The 15,795-nt window shown below is 57.9% G+C and overlaps 1 protein-coding gene across 2 annotated transcripts in view; it reads left to right on the top strand.

Moving 5' to 3' along the window:
- The first annotated feature begins 465 nt into the window (after window positions 1-465).
- Window positions 466-15,795, top strand: part of FBLN1 (fibulin 1) — a 97,966-nt gene continuing 82,636 nt past the window's right edge. For both annotated transcript variants that reach the window (XM_072742435.1, XM_072742436.1), the window contains exon 1: window positions 466-671. In XM_072742435.1, the coding sequence (XP_072598536.1) occupies window positions 596-671 (76 nt within the window). In that variant the 5' untranslated portion in view covers window positions 466-595. The remainder of the gene's footprint in view (window positions 672-15,795) is intronic.

Raw genomic sequence — 15,795 nt, 5'->3', positions numbered from 1 at the left:
CAGAAGGCGCCTGACCCCTGGGGACCCCTCGCCACCTTGGTCCCCGACTCCCCCCACCGCCGCCCTTTCCGCGGAGCCGGGAGGCGCTAACCTTTGGTACCCAGCGCGCCCCTGGGCCGGCGGGTGGGGAAGGGATCGGGTTTCACCGGCGCCTGGGGGGGAGGGGACGGGGAGGGGGAGGGCGGCCGGGATGGGGTGCCCCCCTCCTCGGCTCCCACCGGGGAAAGGTTAGGGGGTCCCCGCTCCCGCCCCCGGCCGCGGCCCCGCGCGCCCCTCGGGGGCCGGGGTGGCTGGGGTGGCGGGGGCCCGCGGGGGGGGGGGGCGGGCAGGGAGGAGGGGAGAGGGAGGGGGAGGGGGAGGGGGAGGGGGAGGGAGGGGGAGGGCGGGCCCCCGGCGCCCCGCGGCCCCGCCCCCGCCGCGCCCTCCTCGGGGCGGGATAATTGAACGGCGCGGCCGGGGCGCAGCGTTGGCTGCGGAGGCCCGGCCGGAGCGTGGAAGCCAGCAGCCCGCCCCGCGCCCGCGCCCGCGCCCCGCGCCCCGCGCCCGCGCCCCGCCTTTGTCCGCCGCCGCCCGCCGCCCGCCGCCCGCCGGCCCCATGGAGCGCGCCGCGCCGAGGACCGTCCCGCTGCCGCTGCTGCTGCTCGGCGGCCTCTCGCTGCTGGCGGCCCGAGGTAGGGGCGCCCCAGCCCGCGAGCCCCGAGCCCCAGCCCCGAGCCCCCGAGCGGTGGGAGTGTTGGGCCGGGCCGTCCTGGGTGCTGCGCGCCGGCCGCGCCCTCCCCGCGCCCCACTCCGGGCTCTGGTCCCAATCGCCGTCACCTGGGCCACTTGTTTTAAAGAAGCCGTTTCCTCCTCCCGGACCCATCCTCCGCCTCCTGCCCCCCCCCCCCCGCCCCCCCCGCCCAGTGCCCACCCATCTTCCCACCGGGGCGACGTTGGGAGGTTAGGGAGAAGCCCTAGCTGGTGGTTGTGAGCCCCTGGGTGCCCTGCTCTGCGGTCGGAGCGCCCCGCGCCTCTGCTTGGCCGCCCCCACCTCCACCTCTCCGTAGGGGCTGTTGTACCCAGCTCGTTGGTGAGAAAACTGAGACCCGGGACAGTAGTTTGTCCAGGGGACAAAGCCAGTCATGGGTTAGGGGGTGGGCTTGAAAAATCAGAAAGGAAGAGCGCAGTCTGCAGATTTTTATGGTGATAGCCAGTGTGGGGAACCTCTGCCTGCCCTCCTGGGACATAGAGGGCCTCAAGACGGGGGCTGGGCAAGGCTACACACAGCTGGGGCTGGGGACAGGCCACTGCCAGACCCACCCACCCAGAGCAAGGGGCCAGAGTGCTGCACCCAGGACTGGCAGCGTGGGGATGGCCCTTGGCCCTTCTTTCCCCCTTTATCCTCAAGGCCCAGCTCCTGGGGGTGGGGGTGGGGGTGGGGTGACCACTGGGCCCTGTGGATTAGAGCCACAGTGGGTGAGCCCGAGCCATGGCCTCTGACCTCTCTGCTGACCTGTGACTCATCACTCATTAGTCAGGCCTCCCTGCCTGGAGGCTTTGTTCTTCCTGGGGCCAGGCCCAGACAAGAGCCCTGACCACCTTCACAATCCCAGATGCTTTATCTCGTGCTTAGTTTTGTTTCTTTGCAAGTCTCCTGTGACCACCCTCCTGCTTGGTCAGAAGGTCACCGGGGAGAGGTTGGGGGCAGAGGGCAGAGCTCTGCAGGGGTTTCTTGGCTTGCTCACTGCTTGCAGTAGGTCCAGGAGCTCTGGCTCTGGGGAGGCAGGCATCTCATGGGGGACATGGCATGGGAGGCACAGGGCTCCAGCTTGGCAGAGAGAGCCATTCTGCCCCCCCCCCCGCCCACACACACACACACTCTGGGCTCACAGGAGGCTTGTTGAAAGAGATGGTGCCTGAGCAGGAGCTGGTCAGGCAGGCAGAGGGAGGAGGGGCATTTATCACAGTGGCTGGAGTGAAAGCCCCAGGGGGGCTCTCTTTGGAGGCCACACAAGACTCTTGTTGGAAGTAGAAAGGGCCCCAGGGCCCCTGTGTATTTTACAGACGGGTAACTGAGGCAGGCCCAGCGAGAAGGCATGGTAGAGAGAACTCTCTCAAGCCTGAGTGCCCCCATCCCCCACCACGGTGCTGTCCTGCCCACTGTGTGAGCAAGTTCCTCTGTGGCCTGGTGGGGGCCTGGCAGCGTCTGCCTCGGAAGGACTCAGGCTGGAGGGGCTCCCATCTTCTTTATCCAGAAGGCCCCTGACTTCAGGCCTCTGTGCTAAAGGAGACCTGCTAAGTGCACACCCGGGCTGGCGTGGCCTTCTGTTTCTTTTGGGGTGGCCCCCTCTTTTGAGTTTGGCATGGTCTGGGGAGAGGGAGCTGGAGCTCATGGGTCTGTGTCTGGAAGCCTGGAAGCTGTCAGGTTCCCTGCGGTGACACAGTCCCACCCCCCCCCCCCAAGGGCCATGGGGGGCATGAGGAAATGTCATTGGAACCGGTCTAGGTCACGGGGAAAGGCCATCCTGTGGGGAGCCCTGTAGCTGAACCTCCCTTGGCCTGGCCCCCACGATGCAACAGGGTGCTGGTCTTCGGTGCCAAGGGACAGTGCCGAGCCACCGCCTGTCCCGTGTCTGTCTGTCCTGTTGGCTTTGCCGATGGTGGGGTGGGAGGGAGTGGAGAGGAGGAGGGCATTTGGGAGAGACAGCCGCGCTTTCTCCAAGACTTTCTTGGCCTCTGGCTGCAGCGGGCAGCGTTTCCGACTGATTACAGAGCAAGGCGCTGGGAGGGAGAACAAAGACGGGAGAGGGCTTGGCTTGGAAGCACATGGCCTGCGCCGCTGCTGGAACTTTCCCAGGCTAGTGGTGGGGGCCGGACAGGCTGGAGTGGGGGTGCTGCTGGAGTGCTGAATGCGTAGAGACGAGACTCGGGGTCCCCCAGGGTGGGGGGCAGCCCTGCAGCCTCTCGTGTGGGGGTGTCCAGGTGACACCTTCTCCTGGCACTGCCTGGGACCCCCCGCTCCCCCAGTGCAGGACTCCGTTTGCCACCCCTTCTGGACAGTGGTGTGCGGGGCCAGGGGGGATGCGAAAGCCTGGCTCCCTCATCTTGGGGTCCCAGCGGGCCGGCACAAGCTTCTGTGGGACGGGAAACAACTTTGCCTGTATCCGGTGGTTTTCTCATTTGTAAAATGAAGATAACAGAAACCTTCTTCGGGGCCTGCCCTGGGGACTGAGGGAGAGACAGGGGGCCCTGCTCGCCGAGGCAGCTGGATTAGTATCACCTGGTATTTGCGTGGCCCCCTCCCTGGGTAAGACAGGGTTCTTTCCCTCCAGAGAGCTCTGAAAGTCCTACTGAATTCCCCGGGACGGCTCGGATCCAGCAGCCGTCGAGAGCCAGAGCCAGAGCTGTGCTGGGGAAGGGGACGCGGGTGGCCTGGGCCAGCCTCCTCCGGCATCCGTGCGCTGGGTATCTGCTCTGTGCCAGACGCTGTTCTAGATCGTGGGGAGACGGCCAGGAAGAGTTGAGGCCTGGCCCTTCTGCCCGAGGGGCTCCCACCCCGCTGGAGGGCCAAGAGTCAACAAGTCATTAGGAACCAACCCCATAGGCCGAGAGGGAAGAGTCAGGGAAGATCTCCCGAAGGACACAGCCTGCAACTGGCAGGTGTAGGAGGAGCTGACTGGGTTTCTGGGGAGCATGGCCAGGAGGATGGTGCTCCGGGCGGAGGGAAGCACACGGGTAAACACCCAGAAGGCGACAGGGCACATGGACACATGTCCTCTTCCCTCCGGTTCCTTTGAAGGCAGGACTCTGAGCAGCAGGCACAGTGGGTGGCACAGCCTTGCGGATAAAGTCACATGAAAACAGGCCCACTAGCATCCCAGCCATCTCGCCAGTGTGTTTGATACAAGGAAAGCCTCGCCTTTGCAGCACATCACATTATAACAATTTGATTAATAAAAGCTTTTGCAGACTCCAGTGTCCTTGTAAGGACCTCAGATGTGGCCACCTAACCAAACGGGGACACCCATGATGTCAACTTTCCTGGGATCGGCGACCCTTCGCCTTCGGCCTGGAGGGAGCTTGGTGATGAGAGGGTGTGGCGGGGCGGCTGGTGAGGTCATCGGCCCAAAGTCACAGCGGGCTGGGCGCTGTAGACTGGCCCTTGTCCTCCTGGGCCGCCTCCCTTAGCCCTCGGGCTGGTCCTCACGAGGCTCTGGGTCAGGATGGAGTCAGGTGCCTGTTGTTCCAGCTGCCTGCGTGTTATCAAGAGGTGGGGGTGGGCCCTCAAAGAGGTGAGGAGACTGGTCCCAATTCCGAATGTGACCCATCCAATGCTCTCTTCTTCTGTTTCCTGAAGTACAGAGTGAGAACACACCCTGCTCTAGGAAATTATTATAGTTGACCTATTTTTACATTAGTCTCTAATTTAGTCCTCTCAACAATCCTATGAGGAAGGTGCTGTCCTTATTTTCATTTTAGGGACATATAAACGAAGGCCCAGGGCAGTTAAGTAACTTGCCTGGGAAACCCAGTGGTGAATGGAGGGCCGGGATGCAGGACCCCACGCTCCTGACTGCTCGGCTGTCTTGCCTTAAACCTAACGGTGGGGGGTGGGGACAAAGCAGGTGGGACAGCACTTGAATCCCATACACAAGTGCATGCGTGATGGGGTCCTGAGGAAGAACAGGTGTTTCCCATACATGGGAACCATAGAACCCTTGCGGGGCTCGTGGCTGGCTTGGTGTAGGACATGATCCCCGAGGTGACGGCACCTGTCTTATTTCAGGTTAGTGGACAAGCCTGTTCTGCCTGTCCTGTCCTGGGAAGCCAGTGGCCGTGGTGGTGGAGGGCTGTTTGCTCCGGTACCCAGCCCAGGGTCTGGCCATAGACCTGCCTCTCCCTTGGATGTGGCCCAAGCCAGGCCCTCCTTGCTGCCATCTCAGGGTGGGCTCAGGAGCCCACCAAGGAACCTATGTTGGCCATGCTCCCCCTGCTTCAGGGGGAGGCGGTGCACGCAGGGATGGATGCCTCTGGCCACAGAACACTGGGTGAGGTCTTGAACTGTCCACAGGGTAGAAAGTCGCCCCTTTCCTGGCATCTTTATAAAGGAAAATATTCTTGGCTGGTCCTGGGTTCCAGACACAACAGGGCGGGCCCGACATCTGGAGAGGACGGCCCTGGAAATTGTTTAGGTCATTTTCCTGCTTAATCTGGCCCCAGGCTTGCCAAGCGATCCAGCCAGAGGGCTCTGCTGACACGGCCAGTGCCGGGAGTGGGGATGCTGGACTCCCGCCCACCCTGTTGCTGACTCTGGGGGGACCCACCTGCCAAGGGCCCGGGTTACTGCTCCTGAGAACCAGGGGCTGAGCCTTCTTTTCTCCACATGGCGGGTCTGTGATGTGTATAGTTCCCTGCACTGCCAGCCTCGGGCCACTCAGGGGGGACACCACGCAGCTGGCAGTCTGGGCCCTTCAGGGGATCCAGAGAACCAGCCTTGGGGGCTGATGGGAGCCCGGGATGGGCTTTATGGTGGGCATTTGAGGAGAATGTGGGAAAAACAGTTTGCCTATCAGGACATGGAAGCCACGGGTCAGCTGGTCCACTCCTTGTATAGGTGGGGGAACAGGCCTAGGAGGAGAAGGGAGGGGATAAGTGGTGTCATAAATCCGCTCAGTTCTTGTCAGCAGATGTTTCCTGAGTGTCCCTCATGAGCCTGGCCTAGCCCCTGAGGAGCTCTTCATAATGCCTCCATCATTTGTCAGTTCTCAGCAAGCTCGAGGCCCCAGGACATGGGACAGACATGGTCCCTGCCTCGTGGAGCTTGTGTGCTGTGTGGGTCTCATGTGGCTCCAGAACAAATGACTGCAAACCGAGCAGCTTAGAGCAACAGAGGCCTAGCCACTCACCGTCCCAGTGGCCACAAGTCAGATATTACGGTGTCTGCAGGGCTTTGTTCTCCACCAAGGCTCTGGGTGGGGGGGGGGGTGTCCATCCTTGCCTCTCCCAGCTCCTGGGGGTTCTTGGTGTGCCTGGGCTCATGGGTCCCTCTTTCTTCACGTTGCTTTTTCTTCTACCGTGTGTCTCTTCTAAGGATACTTGTCATGGGATTTGGGGGTCACCCACATGATCCGGGAGGATCTCATCTTGAGATATTTATTTATTTTTTTACAATTTTATTCAGTTATTCATGAGAGACACAGAGAGAGGGAGAGACACAGGCAGAGGGAGAAGCAGGCTCCCTGTGGGGAGCCTGATGTGGGGCTCAATCCCAGGACCCCTGGATCACGCCTTGAGCTGAAGGCAGACGCTCAACCGCTGAGCCACTCAGGTGCCCTCATCTTGAGATCCTAATTACACCTGCAAAGACCCTTAATCCAAATAAAGCCACATTCCAGGGTTAGGACGTGGATATATCATTTTAGGGGCCACCGTTTAAGGCATCGCACATACTAACAGCAAACCCAGAAACACATGCCCTCCCGGGGCTGTATCAGTAGGAATCAGTGCTGCAATGACCCTGACATGCCATGACGAGGACAGCAGACAAAGGTGCCTCTCAAGTGGGTGGATGGGGAGGTGATACCTAGCTGAGGTGTGAGTGGTGGGGAGCTGTCTGCAAAGACCTGAGAACAGCGTTTGGACAAAAGGAGCAGCTAGCCCAAGGCCCCAGGTGTGATCAGATGTATTGGAGGGACCAGAGGGGAGTGTGTGCCCCTGGGAAAGAGTTGGGGGACCAGAGGGTGGCCGAGATGGGAGGGTCTTAAAAACTAGGATGCAGACTATGGGTTTTATCCAAAGTGAACTAGGAAGCTGCTGGAGGATTTGAAGCAGAGGAGTGACACTGACTCAGGTTTCTAGAAGTCATCTGGACTGCCACTTGGTGAGTGGACTATGGGCAGATGAGTGGGGGTCAGAATAAGCCAGTGTGGGGGCTTCTGCAGGGTCCCCGGCTAAAGCTGCCCTGGGTGGAGTGATAGTCAGGGGGCTGCTGGGAAGTGCAAAGATCTAGGGTGCCTGGGAGCTCGAGTGGACAGGACTTGCATGGGATGAGCATGGAGGGTGAGGGAGAAAGGATGGTTCAGGCTGACCCCGTTACTGTGGTGTGAGCAGAAGGGTGGGTGGTGGTTGCTAATAACTGAGCTGGAGATATGCTTCTGATTTTGACATGGCGTCTCTCTGCAACCTACTCCTGTCATTTCCCCCCCATTATCCATGAAGGGGGATGTGAAGCGACCAAGGCCCAAAGAGGCCAAAGTCGCACACCTGTGCTGCTGAGTTGCACCACCAGGATTCAAACCTGGAAGCATGGCTCTCAAATGTGTTCTTTTTTTTTTTTTTTTTTTTTGCTTTAAAGATTTTATTTATTTATTCACGAGAGACACACAGAGAGAGGCAGAGACACGGGCAGAGGGAGAAGCAGGCTCCATGCAGGGAGCCTGATGGGGGACTCGATTCTGGGACCCCAGGATCACACCCTGAGCCGAAGGCAGACGCTCAGCCATGGAGCCACCCATGGGCCCCCCCCCAAATTGTGTTTAGGAACAGCAGGGCAGCAAACCTCCTCCTCTCTCTTGCTGCCTGGAAGTCTTGATTCTGGAAAGTTCTGCTCCGGCGGCAGCCAGTTTCCTTCCGCGTGTTACCAGAGTGTGTGTGAGCTTTAGAGTCCGAGCCAGACTCCAAGGCCACCTCTGTGTTTGCTCTGTGGCCTCAGGCGACTTGCTTAATCTCTCCCTGACCCCCTGTTTCCTCGAGCTGCCAGGATGCCATGAGATCATTCGTTCTTTTACAGGAATCGATTGAGAGCCTGCTCAGAGGCCGGCGTGGGGCAGGGTGCAGAGCTTGTCCCAGCCCTCGTGGCACTAAGTACACACGCAGTTAATCATTTGTGCTGGTGCTGGGAAGTTCGAGGTGCACAGAGACCATGGAGCATGGAACTACCGTGTGTGTGTGTGCGCGCGCACGCGTGTGGAGGGGGTTAGTTGGGGAAGACTTCTGGAGGAAGAGACCTTTGAACCGACGTGGGTGTGAATGAGCTGGTCCCAGGAAGGGAGCGGACACGGGACCACCCAGCTCCAGCTTCCAAAGGCCAGGTGCAGAGGACACATGACAGGCGGCCAGAGAGTGCAGGGGGCAACCAGGGGAGACGGCCCTGTAGGGTGGGCTGCCGTAGAGACGTCAGGAGGTGAGGACGGCCCCCGTGTCCGCTGCCCTTGGTTGCTCGCAGGAGGTTACTGCCTGGAGGGAGCGATCTGGGAGCTGCCTCTCCTCTCCTTCCCAGAGATGTGCCTTCTGGTCCCTCTCTTGTGCTGCCTCCTGTTGCTGGTTCTCTGCCCGAGACCCCTGTCTGTCTGTGACACGTGCTGTGTGTGATGGTTTGAGGCACCTGCCGCCCTTGTGTGGAGCCCTGAGAGCAGACTCCAGCATCCCCCCCACCCCACCTTCTGGGCCGGTCAGGTGCCCCTGAAGGGGGAGATGGCTCTGTACTTATCCTAGACCTGCAGGGGATGTGGAGGTACCAGGCACCAGACCCCAGTGACAATTACCTGGTGTCTCCCTGGGCTGTCCCTATGAGGACAGTCGCCTCCTGCCTTTCCACCTCTGGATCCCTCTCCCCAAGCCACAGCCTGCACATGGAAGGGTCATAGAGGGGCTTTTTTTCTTTTTTCTTAAGATTTTGTTTTTAAGAAATCTCTACACTCAACGTGGGGCTTGACCTCACAACCCTGAGATCAAAAGTCATGTGCTCTACCAACCGAGCCAGCCGCGGAGGGGCGTTTTGAATGCACAGAGGATGTGGGACAGCATGAGAGCAGTGGCCAAGGGTTGGGGAGGGCCCCTGGCAGGGGTGGGCTGAGCCTTCCAGGGTTTTCTGTTTGGTCGCAGTTTCCTGTTGATGCCGCACCTTCTCCCCCTTCTCATTTATGCACCAGAGCTTGTCACTTTTTTGTTTTGCCAAACAAGACTGTTCAAATAGAAAGCAGAGATCCAGCCAATCACCACCACCACCATTCCATATACATACAGGATGTTTGGAGGGGCAGGGTCTCTGAATAAAAGAAATAAATAAAAGACGGCCTTTTAAGTGGGATCAGGCTGGTTTGTGGGAAACCTCCCTTGGCCATTTCCTTTCTCTCCCATTTTGTTGCAGTCCAGTGGGAATTTTGTCAGACTGGTGTCCATATGTGTGGCGAGGTTTGGAAAGCCTTTGCTTGACTGCAGGCTAACTTCTCTCCACCCAGTTTATAGATGAGACTGAGGCCTGGCCTTGTGCCAAATGAAAGGACCCTCATTAGTGGAGCTGTGACCAGACCCCGGGGCCTCTGCAGCTCCAGCCCTGGGCATGTCCCACCATAACGCCCCACACGAAGCAACTTGGCTTACTTCTCACTTGCTCATGGTCCAGTCCAGCGTTGCCCAGAGCCCCTGTGATGATGACAATAGATGGCAGGCTGACATTCTGGAAGCTTCCACCCAAGGAGCAGTATAGAAGCCCTCTAAGTGTCAGCCAGTATCTGTAGTGTTGGGAAGAACATGCATGTCTTTACCACTCGATGAGAACATGTGCTGCTCTAGACCGTGAGGCACAGTGTGGCCCCGAACACTTAGCATGCCTTTGGCGTCCATCAAAACCACCAGGACTCACAGTCTGCCCTCTAGTCTTTACGAAGCCCTAATTCACCCAGAAGAAGTTTTAGCTGCTGTCTCAGGTGACAGGTGGTATCTGAAGCTGGTGAACCAGCCTATGTCCACATGCTCATCAGTTATTCTGGCAGGTGTGGCTCTTCCCTGAAGGGAGGTGGTGGGGTGTTGGCCACGAGGCGATGTGTCGGTCTGGAGGGGCGTATGATTCCCGTGAAGAAGAACGCTCTTCCCATTCCCATTCCTGGTGCAGTAACTCGTGTGACTGTATGATTCCATTTCGAAGACTCTTTCTGTGGTCTGACCCTGATGTAAGCATTTTGCCTGGATTATCATATCCAGCCTCCCAGCCCAACACTGTAACCTCCCCACTTGACAGGTAGGGAAGAGGAGGCTCAGCGAGGTGGAGGCCGGTCCAGGGCTGGGCAGTTTTAACCCACACATCACCTCCCTTGGAATATCTGAGTCGAAGGCTAATAAGATTTTGCAGCAGAGCTTATTCTTCGTTTATATTTAGTGTAATGCTTTGTGGATCCAATTCACAGTCGGATTACAAGGAACCAGAGGTTAAAAGTGTGCTCCATCGAGCTTCTTCTCAGAAGGGAGGGAAGTGGTCCGAGAGAGAAGATTGCAGACTGCCGGAGGCCCTGCTTCTCTTAAGAGCACCTGCGGCCCAGCATTGGGCATGCATGGGCCTCCAGCGTGGGCTCACCTGAGGGTGATGTCATTGATATTGGCATCGCTCCCAGGAGTTAGGGATAAAAGAAGCCTCATTTGCTCCATGTGGCTGAGGGCTGTTCAGATGTGGTGGGGTCTCTGCATGGGATTTCTGTGAATCGATGTCCTTCTGGAAGGGTTGCCAGCCAGTCTATGACTGCTGGTTGGCCTGATGCTGTCCACCGCCGTGAAATCCTTGATGGTTGGTGCCGGTGAGATGTGGTGTCCAGTGGGAGGTGTCACCCTGTTCTCTTCTTGCTTCCCACCCCCCGGCCCCCTGGCCCAGCTGTATATCCCCTGTCCGAGCAGACCACTGCCTGGGCTCCCCCTCTCTCTCTTTCCCTTGCACTGACAATGCTGAATTCTTTTTTTTTTTTAATATTTTATTTATTTATTTATTCATCACACACACACACAGGCAGAGACACAGGCAGAGGGAGAAGCAGGCTCCATGCAGGAAGCCTGACGCAGGACTCGATCCCGGATCTCCAGGATCACGTTCCGGGCTGAAGGCGGTGCTAAACTGCTGAGCCACCCGGGCTGCCCACAATGCTGAATTCTTAATGTATGTGGTTGGGGAAGTGATGCCAGAAGGATGGCCTCCCTATCACCCCCCAAAAGCCTTCCCTAGGCTCTTGCTCAGGGTAGAGAGTGAGCGCTGCCCTCTGCTTTCTTTCCTTAACATTTCACCTCTTCCCTGAGGTCACCTGGCTCGCTACGTACAAACCTGTAGCCGCCACCAAACTGCTACAGGGGGAACTGTCTCTAAATAGTATTTTTAACTTATTGTTATTTTTAAAAAAGATTTTATTTATTTAAGAGAGAGAGAGAGCACAAGAAAGGAGAGCAGCAGAGGGAGAGGGAGAAGCAGGCTCCTCACTGAGCAGGGAGCCTGATACGGGACTCGATCCCAGGACCCCGGGATCACGACCTGAGCTGAAAGCAGACGCTTAACCGACAGCCTCCCAGGTGCCCAAACACTCAATCAATTTTTTTAAATGTGTGTGTTTTTTTTAAATTGCGGTAAAATACACATAACATAAAATTCACCATTTTAAACGTTTTTAAGTGCACGGTTTGGTGACATTAAGTACATTCCCATGGTTGTGCAACCATCACCCCGTCTGCCCCCAGAATCTTTTCATCTCCCCAAACTGAAGCTCTGCGCCCACGGAACAGCTCCCACCCCCCACCCTGTCCCGTAGCCCCTGGTGCCCACCATCTGTTTTCAGTCTCTGACTGTGGCTCCTCCAGGGACCTCGTAGGTGGAGTCTCACAGGCTTGATCCTTTCCTGACCGGCTTAATTCACTGAGCACGACGTCTTCAACAACCAAATGTTAAACGGAGCATTTAGTTCATAATTAGGCTCTCGGCTTTTAAACCATCGTGGGGAAGGCCAAGGTCATTTTAACGCAAAGACACCTGTGTAGCCACTATTCTGCAGGCACGAGGAAGGGTAAGCAATGGTCCAGACTGTCGTGCTCTATGTGGCTTTAGTAGAACAGGAAGCTGGGGTCTCTATCATCTGAACACGGTGCGTAGCAGGTTTTCAGACTATCTATGCAGGTTACGGCAAATGTTTTTTTTTTTTTTTAAGATTTTATTTATTAATGAGAGACATATAGAGAGAGAGAGGCAGAGACACAGGCAGAGGGAGAAGCAGGCTCCACGCTGGGAGCCCGACGTGGGACTCGATCCTGGGTCTCTTTATCTTTTTTTTTTTTTTTTTTAAGATTTTATTTATTCATGAGAGACAGAGAGAGAGAGAGAGAGAGAGAGAGAGAGGCAGAGACACAGGCAGAGGGAGAAGCAGGCTCCATGCAGGGAGCCTGACATGGGACTCGATCCTGGGTCTCCAGGATCACACCCTGGGCTGAAGGTGGCACTAAACCGCTGAGCCACCCGGGTGGCGCATGGCAAATGTTTATAGTGACCGCTCTTCCCTTGCTACAGAGCAGGGACAGGCGGGGACACCAGCCTGGGCTCCCTACCTAGCCGTCCTTCCCTGGGCCACCATGCCTCCTTTCTGCCCTAATGTGATTTTCGTCCCCAGAGTAAAGCTTGTTCACGGCAAAGGGGACAAGGATGAAAACAGCAAAGACAGCTCGGAGTCCCTATCGCGATGGGTCTTGGAAGAGGTGTGTCGGGGGTGGGAGTGACATTGGCCTTGGTGCTTTAGAGACCCTGGGCCCGCCCCAGGGAAAGGAAATGCTTGGGAAGAGCCCAGGGGAAGGTGGCGGGGGGGGGGGGGGGGGGGGGGGGGGGGAGCTTTTTTGTTTCAGAACATAGGTTAATAACAGACCTTCTCTTGGACGGGATGCACATGTCCGTGAAAGACCAACCTGCTGCAGATGCTCCCTGTTGACACCTTGAGCCGTGACTCTGGAGAATTCTGCAGGGGGTTCCCCTCTGTCTGCGAGACCCCTCCTTTCCCTGCAGCTCTGATGGGTTGGGGGGCAACTGTCTCTAAGGCCAATAAAGTGGTAATTCTGGAGTCTCAGACCCATGGCCCCAGCGTGTCCCAGGCTCTCAGCAGCCCCACACTAAGGGGTAGTAGGCCCCAATCAGTTGTTATTCCGGGGAGTCATTGACTCCCCATGAAGAGGTGTGTTTGCAGTCGAACCTTGTACTCCAGGGACAGTCTTGCAGATCCGGCCTGGTTAAGATGCCTGTGGCCAGTCTGTCCTGTTCAACTAATACTGAGCCTCACTGTTTGTGCCAGGTGTGGGCGGATGCTACAGGGTCACCGGGAGGACAGAGGTACCATCCCTGCCCCAGAGGAGTTCCTAATTTGCCAGGAGGCAGACCAGACCAGCTTTGGAGGCTGTCAGAACCAAACCTGATGCCTGGCTTTGCCACTCACCTCCCCCAGCCGTGTGACCTTGAGCTAGTTCCTTAACCTCTCTGAGCTGCAATTTTCATACATGCAAAATGGGGGACATAATGAACTGGCCTCACTGGGGGTCTTGTGAGAGTCGAGGTAAGTGGTGGGCCCAGCACACAGTGAGCACTCAGCGACAAGCACTCACTGAGCAATGGCAGTGATGGTGGGGAGGCATGATGATGAAGGATATCCCAACAGAGCTCGGTGATGTCTGGAGGTGAGCGGGTGATAGGGCTGGACGGAGAAGGACCAGAGCCTTGAGGGGCCAGAGCCCAGGCCCAGGAGCAGTAGAGCGAGAGGTTGGCCTGGAAAGCATCGGGGATTTTGAGTGACAGCTGAGCGCTCCCCCTGGTGTGGGGAGGGCAAGGCATGGTCCCGGGGGGGATGAGGACACCCTAGCCTTTATGTTTCCATCCCTGTGTGGTGACTTAGCTCCATTTGGCTTCTTCCGTTCGTAATTATCTTTGAAGTCCAGGTTCCATACCTACAGCCACCGATGGTGACAAAACACTTAAGGCATATGTTTTATCTTTTTTTTTTAAGATTTTGTTTATTTATTTTTGAGAGACAGAGAGAGAGGCAGACACACAGGTGAGCCCGATGCGGGACTCGATCCCAGGACCCCGGGATCACACCCTGAGCCAAAGGCAGACGCTAACCGCTGAGCAACCCAGGCGTCCCCCACAGCATATGCTTTAAAGACAGTGGTGAAAGGGTTAGAGGAGACACAGGAGTAGGACAGTCCCTGGCTGCCTTCTGTGTGCCGGGCGCCCACAAGAACCATGTGACTCAGTGGTCCAAGCCCCATTTCACAGATTGGGGCGCCCCTGTGAGGTGCAGACAGTTTCAGGAATTTGCTCCAGGGATGGTGAGCTGCAGAGTGGGCTTGGGGGTGGGGGGACAGGGGCTCGAACCCCCATCTGCCTGATGTTGCCCCTTCCTCCCCACTGCACTGCTGCGCTCCGGAGGGCTTGATAAACAGGGGCTGGCAGTCTCCCTCTGGTCCCTCTGACTTTAAGCCCCAGCTCTCAGCTCATCCTGATGTCAGCACCTCCGCCTTGACCAGAAACCCATGAACTTTGGCCAGTTAGCCCAGCTCTCAAGGGCCGTTGGCCACCGGTGCTGGCCCTATACCCTGGTCGCGGTGCTCCAGCTGCGGGGCTGGCAGGGCCATGTAAGCAGGGAGGCCTTCAGGACAGCTGTCCCCTGCTTGTTCGGAGAGTCTGGAGAATGTCTTCCCTTTGATCCAGCTCCTCTCCTCCCTCTCTGGCCTAAGCAAATACTCAGGACTTTAGGAATGACAGTTTATGAACAGAGATGTCCAGCCCAGAGCTGTTCATTCCTTGAGAGTAAAATATAGGAAGGGATGGAGGTGCCAAGAGAGGGGGCATGGCTTGGAAAAGATGCCTCCTTTGCCCGGCAAGGTGACCCCTTGTGCCCTGCGTGGTGGCATAAAAGGGGAGGTAAGGGCTCCTGGGGGAAAGAGATGGTGAATCAAAGAAGCTCATCATGTGTCAGGGCTGCCTGTTACAATGAGGACAGTGACACCCTGCCGGGTCTGGTCCCCGCACCCCTGCCTTGTCACCATCCAGCCCGGCCATGGGCCCTGGCAGACTCTCCGTTGCCCATCTGCTGGGGCTGTGTGAGAGCTTCCCTGTGGCTGATGGGGATGCATCCCCAAGAGGGATGAGCTGACCCCAGAGGGCTGTGAGGCTCCTGGGGGGAGGGGGGGCGGTGCATGCTGATCCCCACTCCCCCTCCCTGCCCCAGACGCGGCCCCCAGGCGGCTCTGCTTTGCACAACTTCCAGCTTTGTGGCTGCTTGGAGCATTCCAGGGACATTCCAAATTTCTGGACTGAGCAAAAGACTTAATATTTTTATCGTCCTGCTGAGAAGAAGGTTCAAAGTGCTCAGGTTCCCCAGCGAGAATCATTTCCAAATGTTTCCACAGCTCAGGGCACAAGGTTCCCACGCTGCTAAGGCGGCCATGGGAGTCTGAGCCTCCCCGGTGCTTGCCTTTCCCAGGGCCGGAGGGAGGCTTTGGGGGTGCTGCTCATCCCTGGGGGCTTCCGCACCCCAGGCGGGGGCCGCGGCCCCTGAGAACCGGGGAACCAGGCCAGCAAATCCCTGGGTGCTCAGACCTTTAGCAGCTCAGCATCTCTCCGGAGGCGCTTCGAGCCCCGTCTTCACCACCGAGGGGGCTGCGGCTCAGAGACGGGACGTCGCCAGGCCAGGGTCACAGAGCAAGGACGAGCCGGAGGTGGGGTTGGAGCTGTGACCCCAGCAGCTCGTGCCCTTTCTGCTCAGCCCTGAAGCTGCTCTTGCCAGCTCTGTGCCGACGGACCGAGGACAAGAGACAGGCCCAGCCTGCAGGATATTTGGGGCGGCCGGCTGCAGGAGTGGGGGCACCCAGCCAGTGGGTGGGCGGTGCTGGAGACCAGAGGGGCCGTGAGAAGCCCGAGGGTGACACCTCGTAGGGGAGGGCTGGGTGGGCCCAGCTGGAGCCGGGGTGGCTGGGGAGCTGGGCTCGGCAGCTCGAGGGGTGTTGGGGGATCAGCCTCCCGGCTGGGTCACA

This window comes from Vulpes vulpes, chromosome 16 (genome assembly GCF_048418805.1).
Source record: "Vulpes vulpes isolate BD-2025 chromosome 16, VulVul3, whole genome shotgun sequence".
NCBI classification, from domain to species: domain Eukaryota; kingdom Metazoa; phylum Chordata; class Mammalia; order Carnivora; family Canidae; genus Vulpes; species Vulpes vulpes.
The sequence above is the reverse complement of the archived record's forward strand: the minus strand, read 5'-3'. Positions and strand labels throughout refer to the sequence as shown.